At 41.4% G+C, this 27700-nt stretch overlaps 1 protein-coding gene across 1 annotated transcript; it reads left to right on the forward strand.

Moving 5' to 3' along the window:
* Positions 1-374: 374 nt before the first annotated feature.
* Positions 375-26555, forward strand: fbxo7 (F-box protein 7). Its single transcript, XM_067999646.1, has 9 exons — positions 375-547; positions 11087-11269; positions 16658-17150; positions 18764-18905; positions 19622-19705; positions 21218-21313; positions 22039-22215; positions 24641-24672; positions 25570-26555. The coding sequence occupies exons 2-9, from the start codon at positions 11148-11150 to the stop codon at positions 25948-25950; spliced, it is 1527 nt and encodes a 508-aa protein (XP_067855747.1). The 5' UTR covers positions 375-547; positions 11087-11147; the 3' UTR covers positions 25951-26555.
* Positions 26556-27700: the final 1145 nt, after the last annotated feature.

Here is a 27700-nt window from a genome sequence, read left to right on the forward strand (position 1 = left end):
AGATTTGCAAGGGTTCTGCATACTGAAAATTTCAATAAAGCTGATTAGAAGGAGCTGGCAGCATTGGCATAATTGTTTAAATGGCATACCCAGCAAAAATAAGTGCTAGGAAACATGAGAAATAGAGTTTTTTTTTAAAAGTGACATTAATCAAAATAGATTACATTTTCAACCAGGAATAAGGGACTGTTGGCCCAAATAATGAGTGATACATTTGAAAAATCTGAGTGTACGAGAAAGCTTAAGAGATCCATATTGTACTAACACACCTCCCTAAAGCATCAAATCATCACATTGATGGCTCTCCGAGTGCGCGCGGACAGCACGCGTACAGGGTTGGCTAGCGCAGGCGCAGTCCATTTCCACCCTCGGGGGGCGGGGCTTAGGTGCTGTCAGTTTGCGGGGACAGCAGTAGCGAGACTAATAACGAGGAGTAATAATCACCATAGTGACCGCGGGCAGCTCGTGTCAGGTTAACCCCAGCAGGGGAGGAAAAGGGGGCAAGACCAAGCCTGAGTGGGGCGAGACGGGGCGCTTCCTGAGAGCTGTAAGTACTGGGAGTTTGGGCGGATAGGGAGTTGGTGAGGTTAGGCCCAGGAGGAGGAATACAGGCATCGAACGGCCTCATCCTAAAATAATTCGACCATCTACCCGGGTTATTAAAGCCTTTTAATGCAGCGTACCTATCTTCCCCCGCCCTCACGGTCAGTGCTGCCAGCCTGTGGAAACGCGCTGAGTATCTGCAGTGACTCCGGGAATTGTAACTTGTGAAATGGATGAATGCGGAGAGGTTGTGTGTGGAGGAGGGAGGAGCGCGCAGTGTGTTTATATATTTAACTTCAGAACTGAAAGTGAAACCGTTAAGGTTTCCAGTAAGTGAGGTGGTTGTCGGCGGCCCTCTTGTCCTTCTGGTGTGCAAATGTCATGTATGTGTTTCCTACATCTACAGTTTTTGGCTATTGACCATGTCACCTTGGCAAAAATATTTTTTTCCTCAGGGCATGTTCACCTAATTTTTCAACGTTGCTTCAATATTTCATTATTCTCTTTTAAAACCCGTTTTTCATATTTATTTTATCTGCATTTCTGACTTTTTCCGAAGAAATACGAATTTCTTTGTCTGCCCTGCAATCCGATTCGTGTCATTGTCGGAGTACAGTACCGGTGCAAGTCCCAGAGGTTGCTGGGAAGAAAGCAGAAAACTGCCATAGTACATTATTATAAAGAACAATGTATGTTATTTCTTTTTAAAAAGAGATTTGAAGGGGATGGGATGAAGGACTTGCCTGCAAATTTTTTTTCCACCAAGTTGTCTGCAGAGCAGAGAACACTTTGCCAATAAGGAGTATGCTAAGTTGAAGACCAACTAACCAAAAGTAGGGAATTCTAGGATTTTGATGAAAGAACGGTGATCTATCTCCGAGTCAGGATGGTGTATTTCTTGGAGGGGAATTTGGCGATGTTCTAAAGATCTTGCAAAGAAGAATAGTAAGCCTGAGGATTAGGAGAGTTTTGGAAACCAGCAAAGGATGACCAAAAAATTGATTAAAAGGAAGAAAATAGAATATGAAAGTAAAAGTGGAAGAAATATAAAAAAATGGATTGTAAGAGCTTCTACAAGTATGTAAAAAAGGGTAGCAAAAGTAAACGTTGGTCCCTTAGAGGCGGAGACAGGAGAAATTATAATGGGGAATAAGGAAAGAGATGTTAAACAAATATTTTGTACCTGTCTTCACAGTAGAAGACACAAAAAGCATACCAGAAATAGCGGGGAGCCAAGGGACTAATGAGAGTGAGGAACTTAAAGTAATTAATATCAGTAGAGAAAAAGTACTGGAGAAATTAATGGGACTAAAAGTCAATAAATCCCCTGGACTTCATGGCCTACATCCTAGGGTTCTAAAAGAGGTGGCTGGAGAGATAGTGGATGCATTGGTTATGATCTTCCAAAATTCCCTAGATTCTAGAACCATCCCAGCAGATTGGAAGGTAGCAAATGTAACCCTGCTATTCAAGAAAGGAGGAAGAGAGAAAACGGGAAACTACAGGCCAGTTAGCCTGACATCAGTTGTCGGGAAAATGCTGAAATCTATTATTAAGGAATTGGTAACAGGGCACTTAGAAAATCTTAATACGATTAGGCAGAGTCAACATGATTTTATGAAAAAGAAATTGTGTTTGACAAATTTATTGGAGTTTTTTGGGATGTGACTAATAGGATAGATAAAGTGGAACCAGTGGATGTAGTATATTTGGATTTTCAAAAGGCATTCAATAAGATGCCACATAAAAGGTTGTTACGCAAGATAGGGTTGGGTGTAATAGCATGGATAGAGGATTGGATAACTGACAGAAAATAGAAAGTAGGGATAAATGGGTCATTTTCAGGTTGGCAGTCTGTAACCAGTGGAGTGCTGCAAGAATCAGTGCTTGGGCCTCAGCTATTTACAATATATTATTAATGACTTAGATGGAGGGACCGAGTGTAAAGTATCCAAGTTTGATGACAATACAAAACTAAGTGGGAAAGTAAGCTGTGAGGAGGACACAGAGTCTGCAAAGGGATATAGACAAGTTAGGTGAGTGGGTAAGAAGGTGGCACAAGGAGTGTAATGTGGGGAAATGTGAAGTTATTAACTTTGGTAGGAAGAATAGAAACACAGACTATTAAATGTTGGTGTTCAGAGAGATTTGGGTGTCCTCGTACAAGAAACACAAAGTTAGCATGCAGGTGCAGCAAGCAAGTAGGAAGACAAATAGCATGTTGGCCTTTATTGCAAGGGGGTTGGAGTACAAGAGTAAGGAAGTCTTACTACAATTGTACAGGGCTTTGGTGAAACCTCACCTGGTGTACCGTGTACAGCTTTGGTCTCCTTATCTAAGGAAAGATATACTTGCCTTAGAGGCAGTGCAATGAAGGTTCACTAGATTGATTCCTGGGATGAGAGTGTTGTCCTATGAGGCGACATTGAGTAGAATGGGCCTATACTTTCTGGAGTTCAGAAGAATGGGAGGTGATCTCATTGAAACATACAAGATTCTGAGGGGGCTTGACAGGGTAGATGCTGAGAGATTGTTTTCCCTGGCTGGAGAGTCTAGAACTAGGGGGCATGGTCTCAGTATAAGGGGTCGGCCATTTAAGACTGAGATGAGGAAGAATTTCTTCACTCGGTTGTGAATATTTGGAATTCTCTACCCCAGAGGGCTATGGATGCTGAGTCATTGAGTATATTCAAGGCTGAGATAGATAGATTTTTGGACTCTAGGGGAATCAAGGGAAATGGGGATAGGGCGGGAAAGTGGAGTTGAGGTCGAAGATCAGCCATGATCTTATTAAATGGTGGAGCAGGCTTGAGGGGCCGTATGGCCTCCTCTTGCTCCTGTTTCTTATGTTTCTTGGTGGTAGAGATCATAGGGCTGGGAGGGTATTGAAGTAAGCTTGGTGAGTTGTTGCAGTGTCCAGCTGACAATATGTGTTGCTGCCCCAGTGTGCTAATAGTGGAGAAGGGGATATTGAGTTTAGTGGCAAGCAAACTGCTCTGTCAAGTTTCTTGAGTGTTGTTGCAGTTGCCACCACCCTGGTCAGCATTCCATCACACTGCTAATTTGAACCTTATGGATGATGAAGAGGACTTGAGGAGTAAGATAGTGAACCACTCATTGCAGTGTATCCAGCCACTGCCCTTCTCTTGATATGGTTGGTTCAGTTAAGTCTCTGGTGACCCCCAAGGATGTTGGGGGACATGGCACTAATGATGCCGATGAAGGTCGGGGAAACATAGAAAATAGGAGCAGGAGTAGGCCATTCGGCTCTTCGAGCCTGCTCCGCCTTTCAATATGATCATGGCTGATCCTGCATCTCAATACCATATTCCTGCTCTCTCCCCATACCCCTTGATGTCTTTTGTGTCTAGAAATCTATCTAGCTCCTCAGATATATTCAGTGACTTGGCCTCCACAGCCTTCTGTGGTAGAGAATTCCACAGGTTCACCACCCTCTGAGTGAAGAAATTTCTCCCCATCTCCGTCCTAAATGTCCTACCCCGTATCCTGAGACTGTGATTCCTCGTTCTGGACCCCCCAGGCAGGGGAAACACCCTCCCTGCGTCCAGTCTGTCTAGGCCTGTCAGAATTTTATATTTTTCAATGAGATCTCCTCTCATTCTTCTAAACTCGAGTGAATACAGGCCGAATCGACCCAATCTCTCCTCATACGACAGTCCTGCCATCCTAGGAATCAGTCTGGTGAACCTTCGTTGCACTCCCTCTATGGCAAGTATATCCTTTCTTGGGTAAGGAGACCAAAACTGCACATAATGCTCCAGGTGTGGTCTCACCAAGGCCCTGTATAACTGCAGTAAGACATTGTTGCTCCTGTACTCAAATCCTCATGCAATGAAGGTCAACATACCATTTGCCTTCCTAACTGCTTGCTGCACCTGCATGTTTACTTTCAGTGACTGGTGTAAAGGTCACCCAGATCCCTTTGTACATCAGCATTTCCCAATCTATCACCATTTAAATAACACTCTGCCTTTCTGTTTTTCCTTCCGAAGTGGATAACTTCACATTTATCCACAAATAATGAGGGGCATAGATAAGGTAGATAGTCAAAATCTTTTCCCAAAGGTAGGGGAGTCTATAACGAGGGGACATAGATTTAAGGTGAGAGGGGAGAGATACAAAAGGGTCCAGAGGGGCAATTTTTTCACTCAAAGGGTGGTGAGTGTCTGGAACGAGCTGCCAGAGGCAGTAGTAGAGGCAGGTACAATTTTGTCTTTTAAAAAGCATTTGGACAGTTACATGGGTAAGATGGGTATAGAGGGATATGGGCCAAGTGCAGGCAATTGGGACTAGCTTAGTGGTATAAACTGGGCGACATGGACATGTTGGGCCAAAGGGCCTGTTTCCATGTTGTAAACTTCTATGATTCTATGATTATACTGCATCTGCAATGTATTTGCCCACTCACTCAACTTGTCTAAATCGCCTTGAAGCCTCTTTGCATCCTCCTCACAACTCACGATCCCACCTAGTTTTGTGTCGTCAGCAAACTTGGAAATATTACATTTGGCCCCCTCATCAAAATCATTGATATATATTGAGAATAGCTGGGGCCCAAGTACTGATCCTTGCGGTACCCCACTAGTCACCGCCTGCCACCCCAAAAAAGACCCATTTGTTCCTACTCTGTTTCCTGTCTGTTAACCAGTTTTCAATCCATGCCAGTATATTACCCCCAATCCCATGTGCTTTAATTTTGCACACTAACCTCTTATGTGGGACTTTATCAAAGGCCTTCTGAAAATCCAAATAAACCACATCCACTGATTCTCCCTTATCTATTCTACCAGTTACATCCTTAAAAAACTCCAGTAGGCTTGTCAAACATGATTTCTCTTTCATAAATCCATGTTGACTTTTTGTCTAATCCCATTGATATTTTCCAAGTGTCCTGTTATCACATCCTTTATAATAGACTCTAGCATTTTCCCTACTACTGATGTTAGGCTAACTGGTCTGTAGTTCCCTGTTTTCTCTCTCCCTCCTTTTTTAAATAGTGGGGTTATATTTGCCACACTCCAATCTGCAGGAACTGTTCCATAATCTATAGAATTTTGGAAGATGACAACTAATGCATCCACTATTTCCATGGCTACCTCTTTTAGTACTCTGGGATGCAGATTATCAGGCCCTGGAGATTTATCGGCTTTCAGTCCCATTAATTTCTCCAGCACTATTGTTACTAATACTGATTTCTTTTAATTCCTCCTTCTCACTAGTCCCTTGGTTCCCTAGCATTTCTGGGAAGTTATTTGTGTCCTTTTCTGTGAAGACAGAACCAAAGTATTTGTTTAATTGCTCTGCCATTTCCTTGTTCCCCATTATAAATTTTCCCTTTTCTGATTGTATGGGACCTACATTTATCTTCGCTAATCTTTTTCTTTTTACATACTTGTAGAACTTTTACGGTCCACTTTTATGTTCCTTGCAAGTTTACTCTCATACGCTATTTTTCTCCACTTAGTCAATCTCTTGGTCCTTTTTTGCTGAATTCTAAACTGCTCTTAATCCACATGCTTGCTACTTTTTCTGGCAACTTTATATGACTCCTCTTTGGATCTAATACTATCCTTAATTTCTTTTGTTAGCTATGGTTGGGCTGCTTTTCCTTTTGTGTTTTTGCGCCAGAAAGGAATGTATAATTGTTGCAATTCATGCATTCGTTCGTTAAATGTTGCACTTTGTAGGAGATGGCCAATGCCTGTCATTTGCCAGCTCAAGCCTGGGTGTTTGTCCTGGTTTTAGGTGGCTTGGACTGCTTCATTATATGGGGAATTGTGAATTGATCTGAACATTATAGAATCCTTGGTAAACGGCTCAATTTCTGACCTTTATGAAGGAGTTAATGTTATTGAAGCAGATGAAGATGTTTGGGCTGAGGACCTAGCTCTGAGAAGCACCTGCAATGATGTCTTGGTGTATTAATTGGCCTTCAACAACCGTGACCATCTTCCTTTGTATCAAATATGATTCCAGCTATTGGAGGGTTTTCCCCATGATCTCCAATAACCTCAGAAGTGATTGTAAACGCAAAGGAATTTTCCTAGTGTTTCCCCTCCTGACAATCAAAAGTTTTTGCTGAGCTGATTCACAAGAACAGTCAGGAAAATAGTTTTTAAATCCAAATAATCATTGATCTTCTGCTTGAAGAAGACCACAGAATAGTTGAGATTCCTGGAACACCTTGGGTGACAAATGGGAGGCTGTTATTGCTCAAAACACAAACCCTGAATTTTCTTTATGTGACTAACTCTTTAAATATTGTGAATATTCAGCTCCTTTTGCAGCAACAACTTGAATGGTGACTATTGAAGATACTAGTGAGTGTTTCCATATTTTTACAATTTCTGAAGAGTGAAAACTCTGGCAAATTTACTGGCTACATGAGAATGCCAACCTCATGTTGCCTTTTCGTTATTAGATTTCTGGAATTGCAGCTCTCTAAGAAGCCACGTTGACCACCAATCTCTGCATACTGCCTGGTTCTGCTGATGCTGAAGGCACATTGTCAACCTGACCTAACTTCAGGACAGTTATTGAATAAGCATGGGCCCTGAAGCATACAAAGATAGAGTTCTGGAGAAAATGCTGATGGCTGATTTGTGCCACTTGTAATTGCACACTACTTTTTTCTATTTCTTTTATGTTTTTGTTTCTTCATGAAAAGATTCAAAATTTACAGATCTACAATAGTAGAAAGTACCAAAGAAAAACTGAAATATAAAGTTATATGTGGATTTTGCAAATAAGCAGTATGGGAGGAAATTAAATTTACATTAATAGTTGACTTTTATAGATGAGAAGAAAGTGTTTGCAAATTATTGGGCTTTTAATATGTTTTCATTGTTACTTTTCCATTTTTCAGTTGAAATAAGAAAATCAGTTATAAAGTCCTAGTATACTTTTCTGTTGTTTGTCCATTCATTCATGCAGAGAAGGTGCTTAGAATGAATTTTTATGAATTGCTGAGCAACAGCTTTTTCTTCTCAACTGTGTTGACCGTTTTTGTTCCCTAATTTTAACCGGACGTTCAGTCGCTCTATTTTTCTCTTTCTGCTAGCCCCCTCCCTAGATTTTTACCCTGTTCTCAGAGGTCCAATATAAATCCCAAGTTTTTCAAGAATCATTAAAATATGAAAATGCAGCTTCCCATGCATATGTGATAAACCACAGCTATGTTTTGTACACGCAAAGAAAACCACCTATTTTTAATTGATATGAATGCCTTAGCCAATGCACATCATACCATGTGAAATCTCAAAATGTTTTCCAATGGGAGTTTGAGACAAATCCAGGTTGTTTGCTCAAGGTACCTGTATATGGATTCAGTGTGACATCTCCCACCCTCCTTTCCCCCCCACCCCCAAAGCATATGTGCGATAATGTCAACAAGTGTGATTGTATTTCAGTAGTGCAATATTCATTTATGGCTGGTGAATGTAGGCGTTGCTGTAAATCAGTGTTCTATTAAATAAAGCAAACCACGTAGGGCTGTGAAAACTTTGGAGCAGAGTGTCAGATCATTCTGATACAAGTAGTGCATGGGTCGCATCTGAGTAACTCAGTTTTGTTTCAGGCAGAATCCTAGTTAAATGCTATTTCCAGCTCCCAGTGTACTTTGCATTTCTTCGACTATGCCATATCTACCTCTTCTGTCTCTTTCTCCTCCCCTTCATAATAAATAAAATAACTTTAAAAAATTGTCATTCTCTGTCTCTACTATTATTCTCTTTTTTTTCTCCCTTCATTGATAAAGTAGATATATAAATAAATAAACTTTCCCCCTTGTATGTCACTAACAAATTCATCTCCTGATTCAATATGGTGGAGCAGCTCTTTTTATGTTTCCTTTTAATTGTAGTTTCAAGCCTCTACCAACCTAAGCATATAATCTAGTCTTTATACTTCATTACAATATTGAGAGTGCTATCCTGTCAAGTGCTGTCTTTTAGATGCAATGTTAAACTAAGTATCCGCTCAGATGGATATAGAAGAACCCAAGGCACTATTCAAAGAAGAGCAGGGCTTTCTCCTGATGTCTTGGCAACATTTATACCTCAAACACCACCACCAAAACAGATTAACTGGTTATTTATCTCATTGCTGTTTGTGGGACCTTGCTGTGTAACTTCACTTCAGAAGAGAATTAGGACATCTTTAGGATGTCACAATAGAAATATAGGTCTTCTACTTCAGACACCCTGATATTCTTCCAAATTATTGCAGAATACCATTTTTCTGTATAACGTCACTGGATGCTCAGGGTGGCAATTGTTCACACTTTTCAGTGATTCAACTCCTAATGAATCTATGATTTTACGAGTTATATTTTCCCTGGTGGCATGTTGCAGCATCAATGCTCTGTGCCACAGAATGGTGGTATGAGTTTTTGCCTGCAGCATCCTCAACCTGCTGACTTCCTGATCTCAATTGTGCTGTATTGTGTCGTAAATTTCTTCATAGGTGAAGGAGTGGTCATTCTTGGGTAACTCTTGCACCAGTCAGAGAGGCATTGGAAACCTTGGAGCTGATCAGCCTCTGTTATACAAGATGGCCATGAATACAGAAAAGGAGAAAGTATCTTTTTTTTCTTCAAACTTTTTTTGTCATTAAAAAGATATTTTCTGCCTCCATTTTTAAAATTCCTTTTTTTTTGTCAAGAAGGGAAAGGAAACTGTGCTTATTTGACTGCCTATTCTTCTTTGTAACTGAGAAAGAGGTGGCCATTTCTGTTTTTCTTTCTCCATTCTTATTCACTCTGGGAGTTTTCTGGTCTTACCTTTCCACAATGGATACAGCAAAGGCTATGGGCCCCGACAACATCCCAGCTGTAGCGCTGAAGACTTGTGCTCCAGAACTAGCTGCGCCTCTAGCCAAGCTGTTCCAGTACAGCTACAACACTGGCATCTACCCGACAATGTGGAAAATTGCCCAGGTATGTCCTGTCCACAAAAAGCAGGACAAATCCAATCCGGCCAATTACCGCCCCATCAGTCTACTCTCAATCATCAGCAAAGTGATGGAAGGTGTTGTCGACAGTGCTATCAAGCGGCACTTACTCACCAATAACCTGCTCACCGATGCTCAGTTTGGGTTCCGCCAGGACTACTCGGCTCCAAACCTCATTAGAGCCTTGATCCAAACATGGACAAAAGAGCTGAATTCCAGATGTGAGGTGAGAGTGACTGCCCTTGACATCAAGGCAGCATTTGACCGAGTGTGGCACCAAGGAGCCCTAGTAAAATTGAAGTCAATGGGAATCAGGGGGAAAACTCTCCAGTGGCTGGAGTCATACCTAGCACAAAGGAAGATCGTAGTGGTTGTTGGAGGCCAATCATCTCAGCCCCAGGGCATTGCTGCAGGAGTTCCTCAGGGCAATGTCCTAGGCCCAACCATCTTCAGCTGCTTCATCAATGACCTTCCCTCCATCATAAGGTCAGAAATGGGGATGTTCGCTGATGACTGCACAGTGTTCAGTTCCATTCGCAACCCCTCAGATAATGAAGCAGTCCGAGCCTGCATGCAGCAAGACCTGGCATCCAGGCTTGGGCTCATAAGTGGCAAGTAACATTCGCGCCAGATAAGTGCCAGGCAATGACCATCTCCAACAAGAGAGAGTCTAACCACCTCCCCTTGACATTCAACGGCATTACCATCGCCGAATCCCCCACCATCAACATCCTGGGGGTCACCATTGACCAGAAACTTAACTGGACCAGCCATATAAATACTGTGGCTAAGAGAGCAGGTCAGAGGCTGGGTATTCTGCGGCGAGTGACTCACCTCCTGACTCCCCAAAGCCTTTCCACCATCTACAAGGCACAAGTCAGGAGTGTGATGGAATACTCTCCACTTGCCTGGATGAGTGCAGCTCCAACAACACTCAAGAAGCTCGACACCATCCAGGACAAAGCAGCCCGCTTGATTGGCACCCCATCCACCACCCTAAATATTCACTCCCTTCACCACCGGCGCACTGTGGCTGCACTGTGCACCATCCACAGGATGCACTGCAGCAACTCGCCAAGGCTTCTTCGACAGCACCTCCCAAACCCGCGACCTCTACCACCTAGAAGGACAAGAACAGCAGGCGCATGGGAACAACACCACCTGCACGTTCCCCTCCAAGTCACACACCATCCCGACTTGGAAATATATCGCCGTTCCTTCATTGTCGCTGGGTCAAAATCCTGGAACTCCCTTCCTAACAGCACTGTGGGAGAACCGTCACCACACGGACTGCAGCGGTTCAAGAAGGCGGCTCACCACCACTTTCTCGAGGGCAATTAGGGATGGGCAATAAATGCCGGCCTTGCCAGCGACGCCCACATCCCGTGAACGAATAAAAATAAAAAAATGAGGGAATTCACTGTGGGAATTGAGTGAGTGAACTTGTGTGTCCCAATTCTTAGGCAAGGTGTTTCAATGTCCATGTCACAGTGTTTATTAACTTATACTTCAGTTAAGTCTTTTTCTTTAGGATAATATTGTAATTTTAGTCTTTTTCGTCCTCTCTCTTTAGCTCCTCTTGCACCTGCAGAAATACCAACAGCAGTTGACAACTTCATGTTAAATCAGCTGCAATGAAACTGCGTGTGCGAGTTCAAAGACAGAGAGGCTGGGTGGAGTTAGAGGAGAATGAGCCTACCCTCGCTGACCTGCGCAGTAAGATTACCAACTCTTTTCTGCCATCCTTAGGATACAAGTAAGTGAAGCAAAGTCAAGCCATTGCTTCCATGGTTAACTATTTTGAGTGTCTGTGCTGCTAATATGGTTTGAAATGAGAAGTGTCTTTATTTTCATGTTGCCAAATGGGCTATATTACCGACTAAAAAGCTTTTCGATGATCAAATAGCAATTATCGACATTCTTAATAATTTTATAACATTGAGACACTTTTTGACCCGTCACATGACTTTCATGCTGTACGCTGGGTTCAAGAATAGCATTATAATAAGTTAACTAGAATGGAACGTCACACATCAATGCTGTCAAATTATGGTTTGAGCCCAATAATAGAATTCCTGTAGTACAGATACAGTAGTGTTATGCACTGTTCTTGAACACCTGGGTTTGATTTTGGTGTAGTGCAAATCATAAATATATACCTGGTCATTTTTATTGGAAATTGTATATGTGCACAGAAAGCCTGAGGGAAAGTTTAGACTGTTGCTAATGCAGGGGTATTCAGTTATGTATTATGCTGTGCCAAATTTCTGTTCTCTGTTACTACCTTGTCCAATTTTTCCCAAGTCTTCAATATGCTCCCACTGATGGGTGTCAAGATTGCAAGCTATATTATTGACAGAATGTATCACAGAAGCTGCCACCTCACTAATTCTGTTTATCTCTTAATGTTGGATCATTCTCAGTTGTGGTTTCAAAGCCTTGCAGTGAGTGAGCATGGTGTGAATTCATAAAAAATAGAGGTGTAGAGGGCCTGTATGTTCATAGTGAAAAAGAGATGGCTGGGGCCAAAAAAACATAATTTGTTAAAGTGGCAGAGTAGAAGAACACAGATGTGGGTGGTTAGGGACTGGATGGGTGTGAAGGAAGGAAGGAATAGTCAAGATAAGAGGAAGTTAGTTTGGCGGGATAGGAATGGGCTGAAATGATCGATCTATCGGGTCATTCCTGTTTATGAATCTTGGGAGGAGCTGGAAGTGGGCTGTGCAGGATTGAGGAGCTGAGATTGGAGGCAATGAGGGAAAGATCTCCAGAGGATATGAGGTCAGTAATGGCCTGGAAAATGATAGCTTGGTGTTCAGTAATGGTGTCATGGTCAAGGGGAAGATGGGAGTTGTCAGAGTTGCCATTCAGCCTCAACAAAGTATAGGTCCTTCTGCCATACAACAACAGTGCTCTCTTTGTTAGCATGTGTGATGCTGGTATTAGATATGAGAGAACGGAATGTTGCACGTCCAGAAGGAGCTAGATTAGTGTGAGTGAGGGGAGTGGAGAAGCTGATGCAACCAATATCTCAATGAGAAGATCTGGAGGGTAGGTCGCCACAGGGAGGGATCTAGGTGGATTGGGAAAGCTGAAGACAGAAGGGGTGGAGGGTGGGGTGGAAAGCTACCTGGCTAAAAACGCAAGTACAGAGGTGAAGGTGGCGGACGAGGAGCTCAACATTGTGCCAATTTCAGAATTTGTTGAGTTGGGGGCATAGGAGAATGAAGCTGAAGTGCTTACTGAGAACAGATCTTTTGGTGTTAGAGAGGGTGGCCAGAGGGGATAGTGAAAATCCTTTTTCCTTTTAAACACTTTACAGGCCATTTTCCTTTTTAAATCCAGTTCATCTTTAATTTTTCCTAGTTCTGATGAAGGCTGTACACCTGTTTCCAGCATTTTCTCTTTTTATTTAGAAGTTGTGTTTGATGAAATGTGATGGGTTAGCTGAACATTGCTTGTAAGCGTCTATTTCAGTGTTTGTGATAGAGAAAAATCAGAAAAAGTAGTAATATTTCAGCGCTGAAAAAGATAGCCAAATGCTTATTTAAGATTCTGTATTTGTTAAATTTGTAGTCACAGTGGTCTCCTGAAAAATCATGTCATGTGGCTCCCAGTGTCTGTGTGTAAATGTTTAATGAGGCAAGGTACTGCACTACAAAGACCAGGAAGGTTCTTGGTCTGTGCAGAATCCAAAACAAAACAGGAACTGGAGGCAATAATTCGTAGCAACGAGCCAGATGTAGTAGGGATAACTGAAACATGGTTACATAAAGAACACGACTGGCAGTTAAATACTGCAGGATATAACCTATCTAGAAAGGATTGGGAAGGAAGAAGGGGAGTGTAGTAGCTGTACTAATTAGAGATAACATAGGCATTAGAAAAAAGGGACATAAGTAATATTAAGATAGAAACAGAATCCATATGGATTGAGACACAGGATAAGAAGGGATCGATCACATTAATAGGCATATTCTATAGACCACCTGATAGTGGATGGGAAGTGGAGGAAGAAATATATAGGCAAATCTATGAAATGAGTTTAAAAACATCGAATAATAATCATGGGGGATTTCAACTACTCCCAAATAAACTGGCAAGAGGAGGTAAGGAAAGGGGAATGGAGTTTTTACAGTGTGTGTATAACTTCTTTCTTACCCATTATGTGAGAAGCCCAACAAGAGAGGAATCACTGCTGGATCTAGTAATGGAAAACGAACTGGAGCAGATAAGAGAAGTAAGCATAGGGGGACCTCTCGGCAATAGCGATCATAACACAAGGTTTAAAATAACGATTGAGAAAGACATAAGTAAGACAAAGAACAAAGTAATGGGTTGGAAAAAAGCTAATTTTGAGAGGATGAGTATGGAACTAGGGAAGGTAAACTGGGAAAAAAAAATTGACAGACAAAGGGATAGAACAACAGTGCAAAATATTTAAAATGGTGATCAGTAGAGTTCATGAGAAATATATACCTCTTTTAAAAAAAAACAAGAACAAATTAGCCAGTAATGACATTCACCATGGATGAATAAAGAGATAAGGGTAAAATTGAAACTTTAAAAAAGGGCATACTCTAAGTACATAGGCAATAAAGGAAAGGATGACAAAAGGGATAACGAAGAGGTTTGAAGGATATCAAAAAAACAATTAGGAAAGCAAAGAAGAGCTATGAAATTAAAAGGGGGATAAAAAGAAAAAGTACAGTATTTTACAGACACACAAAAAACAAATCAGGATGGGGCCATTAAGGGATGCACAAGATAAAGTCACAGGTAATGACAGCAAAATGGCAGAAATATTGAATAGTTACTTTGCCTCAGTATTTACCAGGGAGACTAACAAGGTGGGCATGACATTAGAAGAGATCATCAAAAAAGGTATAAAGACACTTTAAGATAGGGGGGAGATAATTGATTAAACTAATCAAACTTAGAGAGGATAAAACCCCTGGACTGGATGGATTGCATCGATGCATATTAAAAGAAGTTAGGGAGGAGCTAGCAGAGGCATTATTACATATATATAAAAATTCATTAGAAAAGGGAATAGTGCTAGAGGACTGGTGGACAGCTAATATTATTCCTATATTTAAAAAGGGAGATAGAACAAGTCCAGGGAAGTATAGACCAGTTAGCTTAAGATCGGTGGTAGGAAAGATAATGGAATCTTTACTCAAAGATATAATAGAAAAACATCTAAAAAAAAAACAAAAATATAATAGTCAGCATAGGTTTCAGAAGGGAAAGTCATGCTTGACCAATCTTATTGAATTCTTTGAAGAAGTAACAGAAAGGGTAGACAAGGGTAATGCAGTAGGTGTGATATATTTGGATTTTCAAAAGGCCTTCGATAAGGTACCATATTGTAGACTCATGACTAAAGTCAGAGTATGTGGAGTCAGGAGACAGGTAGTAGAATTGTAGCCAGCTTGCTATCCAAACAGAGTGTAGGGGTTAAAGGTAGCTATTCAGACTGGCAAAAGGTGGGAAGTGGTGCTCCGCAAGTATCTGTGCTGTTCGGCCGCTGTTGTTCACAATTTACATCAACGATTTGGACTCTGGAATCAGAAGTACAATTTCAAAATTTGCAGGTGACCCAAAATTGGGGGAAGTAGTTAATACGAAGGAAGAACACGTTAAAAGGCAAGAAGACATTAATAAACTTGCAGAATGGGCGTGTAATTGGCAAATGAATTTCAATATAGATAAGTGTGAGGTTTTGCATTTTGGTAGGAAGAATAAGGAGGCCACATATTGCTTGGATAATAAGAGTCTAAATGAGATAGAGGAACAAAGGGATCTCTGTGTACAGATACACAAATCACTAAAATAAGTGACACAAATTAATAAGGCCATAAAAAAGGCAAACCAAGCACCGGTGTTCTTTTCTAGAGGGATAGAATTGAAAAGCAGAGAAGTTACGCTAAACTTGTAGAGAACCTTGGTTAGACCACACTTGGAGTACTGTGCACAATTCTGATCTCCATATTATGAAAAGGATATAGAGGCATTGGAGAAGGTGCAAAAAAGATTTACTAGGATGATACCAGAACTGAGAGGATATACTTATCAGGAAAGACTAAACAGGCTGGAGCTCTTTTCTCTAGAAAAGAGAAGGCTGAGGGGTGACTTGATAGAGATCTTTAAGATAATGAAAGGGTTTGATAGGGTAGACATAAAGAAAATGTTTCCACTTGTAGTTCAAAACTAGAGGTTATCAATATAAGATAGTCATTAATAAATCCAGTAAGGAATTCAGAAGAAACTTCTTTACCCAAAGAGTGGTAAGAATGTGGAATGCGCTACCACAAGTAGTAGTGGAGGCAAATAGCATTGATGCATTTGAGGAGAAGCTAGGTAAACACATGAAAGAGAAAGGAAAAGAAGGGTACATTGATGGGGGTAGATGAATTAGGGAGGGAGGAGGTTTGTGTGGAGCATAAACGCCGGCATAGACCAGTTGGGCTGAATGGCCTGTTTCTGTGCTGTAGACTCAATGTAATGTAACTCATTGTAATCAAACAATCTGTGACTGTGCACATGATTGAATATCATTGTCCAGGCTGATGTAGGTGATGTAAGAGAAGTCTGCTGTTACAGTCAGATGAGGTGGGAGAAAATTGAAAGAGGAAAGAAAAAGTGAGATTATTACTTCAGTTTCTTTTAGATGTCTCTTGTGCATCGTGTTTTTCGTGTCATTAATGGAATATTAGCAGAATAATAGATGGTTGTCACTCAATTACTAGCAACAGTCCATCATTTCTAATAACTTAAACTTGGACAGTTTACAAATGGTAACTAAACAGAAATTTACTAACATCTTTTAACTTCCTGCCCAAGGCTAATTCTTTCTATGTTATGTATTCTGTATCTTAAATAACTTTTAAGTTTTCATACAATTGAGTTGAGTACAGTAGAGATGGCATGATGTGACTATTCTGATCGTGACATGGGATCTGTGGATGTATCATGTACTGTGCCAAGTTCTGTAGTATTAGCTTTTTTTTTGGTGGGGAATATACGTTCTTTAATTAAAAAAATTAGTGTAATTCTGTATATATCATTTATGAAGCAAAGTTAGAATTTTACTGCTCTCTGATTTTAAATTTTGAAACTGTACTCTGCTTTTACTTTACAGTTCTGATACCCAGTTCAGCATCACTTTAAATGGGAAAGATGTTCTGACAGATGACCAGCAAACCATGAAGTCCATAGGAATAGTCTCTGGGGATTTGATCTGCTTAATACTGCCAGATTCCTTTGCTGCCTCGGCCTCTGGCTCGGTGTCAGACTTGAATTTTAAGGAGCAGCCGTCATGTTCCAATACTGCTCAGAATCAGGATCTTGTGAATGGTGGGAATAGATTTGAGTCCAGTCATGAGATTGACTCTCTTGCATATCAGCAGCCCGAAGCAAACCTCCAGAGTTCATTGTCTGACGAGGTGGTTGTGGCATTTGAAGAAACCACAGCAAAATATCCAGATGAACCAATGCTGTGCAGTGAAGCAGTTGATGGGAAGGTGCCTCATTCGTTAGAAACGCTGTATCACTTTGCTGAGTGCACAAACCCAAAGGATGCTCTGATTGTAGTGCTTCACCTCCTCATGTTGGAGGCAGGATACATTCCACAGGTAAACAATCTGAGACTGACGTGAAATTCAATGTGTGATCTGGTTATGTACAGTTCAGAATCACAACTTACAGCATTGGTATCCAAACTTTTGGAGTAGCTGACCAATTAGAATTAAATTGCTTTCCAATCGACAGAATCATGATTAACCCCCATGTCCATCTCCCACACAATTCTGAAAATCTTGCTGTTTTAATTTGCACCTTTTTCTATCTCTCTCTCTCTCCCTCTCTGTCTCTCTCTCTCTTTTTGTTTTCTCTATTTTAAAATAGAATCCCTGCATTTGAGTGGACAGAGATTACCTGTACTTGTACTGTTTTCTAGCAATTTATTCAGTCCACAAGATATTGAACATTGTTCTTCCATTTCCCTTCATTTTAAACAATTATATAAGTTACATTTATGTAGTACCTTTTTGTAAAAGATCCCAAAGCACAATTCAAAGAAGAGTAAGAGGATTCTCCCAGTGTCCTAGCCAACATTTATCCCTCAATCAAGATCTCCAAAAACAGGTCAATTGGTCATATATTTAATTACTGTTTGTGGGATCTTGCTATGTGCAAATTGGCTGCCACATTTATGTACAAAACAAGTGACCACACTTCAAAAGCACTTCATTGGCTGGAAAGTGCTTTAGGATGTCTTGCGGATATGGAAGGTGCTATATGAATGCAAGTTTGTTTGTTCTTTACCTTTTCATGTCAAATTGTCTTTACTTTAAAGAATGACTTACCTGAGAAGTGCAGTAACTGTTCACAAAACACTGCAACCTTTTTGTACTAACAATATCCCACGAAGAACAGAGAGATGAATGTCCAGTTAGCTTTTTTTGGTGATATTAGTCGAGGGAAGAATGGTGGCCAAGACACTGAGATAACTCCCTGCTCCACTTCAAATAGTGTCATGGGATGTTTAACATCTGTCTGAACCACTGGGAGCAGCAAATGGGGCCACACTCTAGTGTCTTATTCAAAGGACAACAACTCCAACAATGCCCACTCTACTGCACTGGATGGTCAGTAGATTTGAGCTCAAGTCCACAAGCTTCTCACTCAGTTCTACCAATCTGACACACATATTTTCACCCACTTCCATTTGATCGTGGATGGAAATTGTTGGTCTCTGGTTATTATAGGGACCTTATATGTATTAAGTGAACATAATCACTATTCCACAAGGGTATATAGTAGACTCGATGGTTAGTTCCCACCTCATTTCCATCCTCAAAGTGTTGGCTGGTTCAAAGTTGATGGGGGCATTTGAGTGGAGGGTAACTTCCCCTATGACCAACATACAAGATTTTTAAGCTACCACTTCAGATGGGCTGTTTAGTAGTACTGTGTAACGCTGCTGGCTGTATCGTGGAATTGTAATATGTAGTGCATCTGCTGTTCTACACATGGCAAGACCCCAGCCTCAAGCATAATATGAAAGTTGACATGCAGAGGCTAAGTTCTTCCCTTAAAAAGTTATCCAGGTTACTCTTGTACACCTCCCACCTATACTGGTTGAATCCTGTCATGTCATCTGCCGATTTTCTTAGCTGGAAGTTTTGCTGGAAACTCCGAGAAGGGGACAAAAATAACTTGCAAAAAAAAACTTTGTATTTCCTAGGGTACCGGACTGAAGGTTGCCAATATGCCTGAGAAATGGAAGAACGGAGGTGTCTACAGACTGCAGTACAATCACCCACTGTGTGAAGATGGGTCTGCTGCACTCACCTGCGTCCCAATGGGAAATCTGGTTGTAGTCAATGGTAATGCAAGTCAGCTCTTTGGAAAGAGTATATGTTGCTCATTTGCCAGATGTCATGTATTGTTTTATCTTGCATGACCTTTAGACTGGGATAGACACAAATACTTGTTTAGTGGTACTACTGGTTTTAGATCCCTGAGTTTCTAATTTTGGCAATCAAGCCTCTGGTGCAAAGAATGTCTGATTCTCCTTAATTGCAAATTAGCCTCCCTTTTGTTCTCCTGCTTTATCTGCTTGCTATGAAGCATTTCAACAACTTGTCCTATTCTGCTCTTACAATACAAGAGTTGTGGAATATATGCTGGTATGCAGAATACTTTGTGTTCAGAAAAGGCCTAGTCCCCAGAGTGAGACCAGTCTCAGATACTGAGGAAGCTGGAAAAGCCGCTCTCTTTTCTCTTTCCCTGCCCCCCCGCCCAATACAATAGAATTCGGAGTGGGAGGGTACTGTGACATTTTATATCAAGCAGAGAATACAGGAATTATGGAAAGTGAGATCACTCACCAGTTTTTGCGGGGTGGGGAGAAAGAAAGTGGACTTGCATCCCACCACTCAATGACGTAGTATTAATATTCAAACATGCTGCCTCTAAGCTCCTTATGCAGGGTTTCTCATTCATAGTTGGAATAGTGCAAGAACTCTGGAACATAATTCAGTTTGGTGTGAATACATTAACGTATACTGATTGCATTGAATGTTTTCCCTCTTCCTAACAGCCACACTGAAGATCAACGAGAGTGTCAAAAGTGTAAAGAGAGTGCAGTTGTCTCCTGTATCCTATGTTTATTTAAATAGACTGGGTAAGTTCTGTTTGTAATTTCTGTGGTGGAATTTAAAACTAGGATTCTGAATGTACATATCCTTATTTACATATATTAATTCCTGTGATTATTTCCCATATTACTAGAATAAATTGTGCTTATTTTTGCTGAGGTGATGATTTTACAGTCTGCCTTTTTAAATGAACATCCACAAGAGGTGTGTCAGTGCTGAATAGTGGATCATAATTTGCCACCGTGGTACCCAGTGGCAGCATTAAGAACTCTCAGTTCTGGTTTAGCACATGAGTTCTACTGAATTACAGAGAGTTTTGTACACTGGATTTGTACTCCATCTTGAATTTGGCAATTCCCAGTAACATGACTCAACCCAGGCCTCAGAGATGAAAGGGACTAACCCACTGTACCAACTTTTTTTTTATTCGTTCATGGGATGTGGGCGTCACTGGCGAGGCCAGCATTTATTGGCCATCCCTAATTGCCCTTGAGAAGGTGGTGGTGAGCCGCCTTCTTGAACCGCTGCAGTCCGTGTGGTGAAGGTTCTCCCACTAGTCTTTTACATATCCTTTTACTGATTTGAGTATTTCATTGGTAAGTAGTCAGATTATCTGATTCAGTAAAATGGACTGAGACCAGTCAGAATAGATCACGAGTATCTTTTCATAGGACTATGGAGCTCCATTGCAGCTGTCTGTCAGAGGGACCTTGACTAGCCTCTACTTTTGTAATACTTCTTTCGGCTGGTGTGTTATTAGCATCCATAGTCTTCTCCATGTATTTACGTTTGTGATGTTCTGATCCTTAGTTCTGTGTTGTGGGGGTATAACTATGGTTCTGCAGTACATAGTGCATTACTTCCTCAAAGTATCAGCTTCAATTATTTGAGTAAAGTGGAGTAAATCAGACATAGTTAACTCTATTATAAAATCTGAAATAAAAAACAAAGATGATTGGAAATCCACAATTAGTATCTGAAAGAGAAAGATAGATTAATGTTTCAGATGGAACCCTTCACTAGAGCTCAACAGGTTTTATGATTTTTAAAATAAAAGGCCCCATTTGCATCCTACCTCCCTTTCAATGTGTTGACTGTAATTTCCTGTGATCATGCTTTTCCTTCCCCATATTAAATTCTCTTTAGTATGGGAAAATGTTTTCTTAAATACATGTGAACTTTTTTAAAATGATTTTTGTATGAGTAAGAAGTGTTAACAAATGTAAGTACATCTTAAAAACCTCTTGGAGAGTGAGAGTAAGTTGGGTTGATAGCAGCCAAGTTTTTCTCCTGTTCAGGAAACTGCTTGACCATATGGATGGCAGAGTAGTTTCACAAATTTGAAGTGGGAACGCCGAATACTTAGACCTGACTCAAGGTTGAGTTTTACGTTGCTTAACCATACAGTATCTCACAAGCAACGATATCGTAAAAAAATGTAATTTCTGGTCTAACCTTTGAGAGACTTAACAATTTAAGCACTGCCATTTCAACCATTCTCAATTGTAATGTTTCCAATAATTTTTTGTTTTTGCAAGATGAGAATGCTGCAAATGTGTATAAAGATCTACAAAAATTGTCCTGCATGTTCAAAGATCAACTTGTGTATCCTCTGCTTGCCAGTGCCAGACAAGGTAAGAGCCTTAGCCTCTTTCCTGCCTCCCAATATATCTCCTGGGATGAGGAGGAAAAGGATGGGTAGGGACAGGGATACTAATTTACATTGGAAGCAATACTTTCCCCTCAAATAGTAATGTTTCCCATTTAGAACCTTCTCCAGTCCCACACTGCTTTTAGAAAGCTGAAATATTTTGCAGCTTCCTGAGAAATAATTTTCTGAAAATTAGTTACTGAATGAATGTTAATTTCAATGGCATTTGGCTGGCTTTGCAATCTGATGCTTCCTGTTAGACCAAATCATGTTGGATGATGCCCTGTGTTGAAGGAAACATATAGCACATACTTTCTTTACTCTGACCTGCTCTGTCGAGATTCTCCATTGCTTCTTAACCAGTGAAGAGACACAGACTACGGGATTGTTTCAAATGTTCCATGGCAGTAATGTCTATGGAAACAAAAGGTTGGGATTAAATCTGATAGAAGTATACAGAAATATTTTTGATTTTATGTAGTAAGGTTTATCTACTGCCTTTCCTGTTTCTTTAATATTTTATACTTTAAACATTCTTTTCTTTGCTTTACATTAAAGGTGCTATATTGGTGCAAGTTGTTGCATTTTTAAATTTTAGTTTGAAATCAGAAATCAAAGGTTGAATTTTTATCAAAAGGAAGAAATGAAGTTTTCTTCACCATGCAAAAGAAATAACTTTTTTAAATGATACGTATTAACCTCTTCCAGCTTTGAACCTCCCCGATGTGTTTGGTCTTGTGGTTCTCCCTCTGGAACTCAAATTGCGAATTTTCCGACTCCTGGATGTAATCTCTATTTTATCTCTCTCATCGGTATGCCGGGACCTTCATACAGCTACCAATGACCAATTACTTTGGAGATTTCTGTACCTGAGGGATTTCAGAGGTGAGCTAACATTCTTGCAGCTAACGGCCCTGATAGCTCATACAAGCATTTAGGAATGTTACGTGATGCTGAAGCACAATAGCTCCAGTCATATTAAATGACTGGATACAACATTTGCTCCAATACCAACCCTCCAATGTATTCTATTGTGATCAGAGTCCAGTGATTAAATGTTCAACAATCACAGAATATTGTCCAGAAAGAGGAAACTGCTGTTTATTTCATAACAAATGAGATTCAATTATTTTCTATTAGTCTGGGTGCATATTATGGGCTCGATTTTCAGACCTCCGAGCTGGCGAGTTCGTGGCGGGGGGGGGCTCCGAAAATCGGGGATTCCCAGGGCGGGTCCAGAGCCCGGCTCCAACCCGCCCACTTCCGGGTTCCCCAGTGACGCGCTTACATGCGCGCGCAGCCACTTAAACTAATTAAGTAGGTACTTCAGGTCGTTTGCAGACCTGATTGACATGATATTTTAGGAGGGGTGGGATTTTCAACTCAACTGAGAAAGTTTCCTGTACTGGGGGAAACACTCCCAGTTGAAACAGACGTGTTGCAGCCTGTGGCAGCTACAAAGGTGAATTTGACAGGTGCGGGGGAGAGACCCTCACTCACTGCAGGAGGCCACTCTGTCACTTTGGACAAAATTTGGCCTCCACCACCCTCCTCCTGACAAAATTCACCAACTTGCAACCTCAACCCCATGTGCAGACTCATTTACCTACCTTGTGGACCCCCTCAAACATACATCTTCCGGATGGGGGCCACCATAGCTGCAGTCGTGACCTCCTTGGAGGACAAACAACATCACCAGCCTCGCCGGCCACGCTGTCCACCTCTGACAAGTGGAGCTCCACAACACAATGCAGTGACACATCCACCTGCACAGCAGGAGGGAGGGCAACCGCAGAGAGAGATGCCTCGTAGAAGGCACTACCCTCACCACAGGGTCTACAGACCGAGGCTCAGCTTCCTGGACCTCTCTGAGAAGCATTGCATACAGAGGCTCAGAGTCACTCGACATCGTCGTGGACATCTGCAGCCTCCTTCATGCCGAGCTGGCCTGAGCACCATCTTCTTACTGTTGCTGTCAAAGTCACCACTGCCCTCAACAACTTCTCCACATCCTTCCAGGGTGCCACCGGGGACATCGCCGACGTCTCTGTCGTCTGCACAAAAGAGCCCTGCAAATACACCTACACCTACACCCACTCTGCAGTGACACAATGGATGGCATCAGTTGTGGGTCTTCATAGTGATCCTCAGGAAAGGGCATTATTGCACAAACCAGACAAGATTTGCAAAGTCCTGGCAGTAGTGGTGACAATATAATATGTAATATATTTGATTTCTGATCAACTCACAAGTAAAAACCATGACAAACCCTCAAACACCTTTGTACATCCCCTTCATGCTCACGACACGTTTGCCTTACGCTTCCTACTACACATATGTGATGCATGCCCTGTGGCTGTAGCACAGGTAGTGGCAAGTTGGGTGAGGCTGACCGTGAAAGAGATGCATCAGAGGGTGAGTATGAGATAGAGCCATGAGATTGTATGAGGATTGGGTTGAGTGGTAGTGGTGGGATGAGTACTGGCGAGGTGAGTAAGTGCAGGTAAGCTGAGGATGAGGTTTGAGTGGGTGTGAGGAGTGATGTGATAGAGTAGTGTTGGCAGTGCAGAAGAGATGTGCGGTGGGGGCGGTGATGTGGCAGACGGAGTGTAGGGGAATGAGTAAGTGTACTCACTTCGGCTGACCTACTTAGGTCATTGAAGCGCCTCCTGCACTATATGCAGGTGCGCGATATGTTGGTGGTGCTGGTGACCTCCTCTGCCACCTCGAGCCAGGCCTCCGTGGTGGCAGAGGCAGGCCACTTCCTCCCGTCCGCCGGGGAGAAGATCTCTGTCCTCCCCCTCCTCCTCACCCCATCTGGTAAAACCTGGAGTGAGGCATCATTAAACCTGGGAGCAGCCTTTCCCCTGGGCTGCTCCATCCTGTAATTTTGCCTATTTTCTGCAGCATCAGTCAGTGGAGGACTGCCCCTTTAAATAGGGCTCCTCCAGCTGACAGCCTATGATGCACTGCGCAGCTTTCCAGCGTGAAACCCGGAAGCCAAGGTAAGTGCCTTCAATCAGGCTGCGATTGCGTGCAGAGCACCCCGAATTCACTGGGCGCGTTACCCACGCGCCCACTCAACCCCCTGCTGCCAACCTGCCTCCCTCCTAATATCGGGCCCTATAAGTCTCATTATTTTTTTTTTAAGTGCCAGCAGCCACCTACTCAATCAGCCTTCTTTCCAGTTGAGTAAAGCGTTTAGTCAAGCTTTAAAGTAGCAAACTTTTGGAGTGATGTATTGTCACTTGCCTCTTGCTTCACTTGCAAATTAAGTTAAGGATTATCTACCTTTCTACCTTTGAAACAGATCAACGAACCAGCAGCCAAGACTGGAAGAAAGTAAGTAGAGCTTTTAAAGAATTAAATTTTGTGAAATTATAGAGGTAATATTTTAAAGTCTCCACATTAGCCCAAGGTTGACTGACTGAGTGAGTTGGATTCAGATGTTCGCATGAATGTAATGCCTTTTTTAGTGTTTTTATTTTGTTTTCATAATTGGCTTCAACTTCCCTGGGCTGGGGGAGAAAAAAAATCAGCTCAATTTCTCATTAGGCATATTTGTTTAGGTGATGAGAAAATTGGGTTGATCTCTGTATCACATGTGCACTGTCCACTACCCCCAGCTGAATAGCCTAACAGTGCTGTTCAGACTCCCACATTAACAGTGGCCAGTTAGGCAAGGTGCTCAAGGGATACTGGTGCCTGTTGAACTACACCCCAGCACGAGGCATCACCAAAAGGAGAGAAAATTGAGGCAGGGAGGTTATTGTCATTTGCCAAGGTTAGAAGAATATGGTGCTGTTAAGATGACTATGCAGAGGGTAGTCTTGAAGATTCTCTCAAAAGTACCATTGAATTCAAATTTTAAGGAAAAGTCTTGATGGAGGAAATGATAATGGCACTCCTGCATTGTTCCATCGAGCAGTAGGCACTAATTAGTGCCAGTAAGTTCCTAATTGCAGTCGTCTTGTTGGGAAGACTTGCCTAATTGTGGTACTGTTTTTCCCATTGCGTTAAAGAGAGAGGGACTGTCACAGCAAGTTACCCCACACCAGCTTCATACATTGCCTATCTTGGGAGGAGAAAGCCTGCCCTGCTTTCTCAACTGAGGCAGTCACGTGGCAAAAGCACTAGGGTGGAAACTAAGATAGTTAAATGTGGAAAATTAGAAAATTTTAAATGGGTCCTTACATTTGTACAGATGTTCTAACTTCAGCATAACCATTGTTTTTAAAGCTCTACAAGGAAAAGCACGCATTGAGGAGAAAAACACTGCAAAGAATTCCTTTGTATTTGCCACCCGCTTTGCCCTTATTTCCAGGTCAGCCCAGCCCCTTCAATCCCTTCCCATTTGAACCTCGCCAGTTTTATCCACCTGGGATTATTGGAGGAGAATATGATGAGCATCCTCAGCTGCCTTACAGAGGAGATCCTATTAATCGCTTTTTACCTGGATCAGGACCGATGCCAGGGACATTGCCTCCGTTCAGGCCACAGTTTGACCCAACTGATTCCATGCCAGGTCAGTCATCTGCAGTGCCTGGATTTCACACCAACAGATTTCCTGGGAGGTCTACTGGAGGCAGATCAGCAAACATTAGGCGTGGTATCATTTAAGAACCCTTCGTGGAAGCTTTTGGACTTTTCTTAGATTTAGTTCTTAAAGGATGGTTAGTTTCTGCATCTCTAGTCTTTGTCAATCTTTTTTTTAAATCTGAAAAACTTGCAACTGAACATACACAAGTTATAATTTCATTTGCCAATTCAAGCCTGACAGGTGAAACAAGGACTACAGGAAATGTGGAAAGAAAGGGACCTAAATGCACAATTGGCCTAAGATCGTGGAATATTTGTATGTTTTGTTTCATGGGAAGGGGGAGTAGACAAAAGTGGGCTTTAGAATATTGCAGCAATTTTTCTGAACATGTTCACATTTTTGTCTGGAATACTTTTCGTGGAAAATTTAAATACTTTATTTGACTGAACAGATTGTAATGTAGATTTGTATAAAATGGGTTAAGTTGGAGGATGTGATTCAAAGATAGCAACTACTGAAGAATTAGTACTCTGCATAGTAAAAGATTTTCAATATTACGTGTATTTTGCTTCTAGATATATTACCAAATTATGACTGCTACATGCAAGGGAAAAGCAGCTTGCTAAAGTAAAATGCATTTATAACATTTACTGTAAATTGCACAGAAATAAATTGGTTCAGATGACTTTAGTATGATTATTCTTTTGGAAAGCTGGAATAGTTTATGAAAACTTTTTTATTAAACTCCACATTGGCACAACAATCATAATTAATAATTCTGAGAAGGAGCTTGCAAAGTCATCCGCGAAACTGAAATGGATATGGTTTGTTTGAGGTTGGACCTGCTGTCATTTATTTGGATTCTTGTGCTGTCGATCTGTGAAGTAAGTGGAATGTATTTTTTTATATAATAAAATTCCTTCTTTCCTCCCCCCTTTTCAAATTGAAAGTCAGGCAACTTGTGTTCAACCTGTCCCGGTGTTACTCTTGAGCTGGCAGGTGTAATGGGGTTAATTCCTTTCGCTGCCTTCCTCTAACTGATTAAGATCAGGACCTTTTGGGGAATCATGAGCATGAACCTACATCTTGCCACTCTGGCACAGCACGTTGCACACACAACCTAGCCAGAGTAAAGCAGACATGCTTGTATCACCTATGTGCTAATTAAATTAGGAAGGAACATAGGAACAGGAGTAGGCCATTCAGCTCCTTGAGCCTGTTCCACCATTCAGTTAGAACATGGCTGATTTGTATCTTAACTCCATCTATCCACCTTGGTTCCATATCCCTTAATACCTTTGCCTAACAAAAATCTATCAATCTCCGTTTTGAAACTTTCAATTGACCTAGCCTCTACGGCTTTTTTGGGGAGAGTGTTCCAGATTTCCACTACCCTTTTTGTGAAGAAGTGCTTTCTGACATCACCCCTGAATGGCCTAGCTCTAATTTTAAGATTATGCTCCCTTGATCTGGACTCCCACCAGAGGAAATAGGGTAGATAGAGAGAAACTATCAAATCCTTTAATTATCTTAAACGTCTTAATTAGATCACCCCCTTAATCTTCTGTACTCGTGGGAATACAAGCCTAGTCTATGCAAATTGTAGTAGTTTTTTATTCACTTAAATATCAGGAATTAACAGGCTGGTGCAGTGTTTTTGTTACCTAACAGTTATAAAATCAGCTGTCTGAAGCATGTCGCTGATATTCTAAAGCTGCATTGATATGCATGTCAAAGACAGGTAATTTTCCATCTTTGCATTCCCGGTAGAGATCCTCACCCAATGGGTGCATACCTGAATTGTAATAGAAAATTGTGCGGCGCACAGGC

The sequence above is a fragment of the Heptranchias perlo genome, chromosome 18 (genome assembly GCF_035084215.1).
Source record: "Heptranchias perlo isolate sHepPer1 chromosome 18, sHepPer1.hap1, whole genome shotgun sequence".
Taxonomy (NCBI): domain Eukaryota; kingdom Metazoa; phylum Chordata; class Chondrichthyes; order Hexanchiformes; family Hexanchidae; genus Heptranchias; species Heptranchias perlo.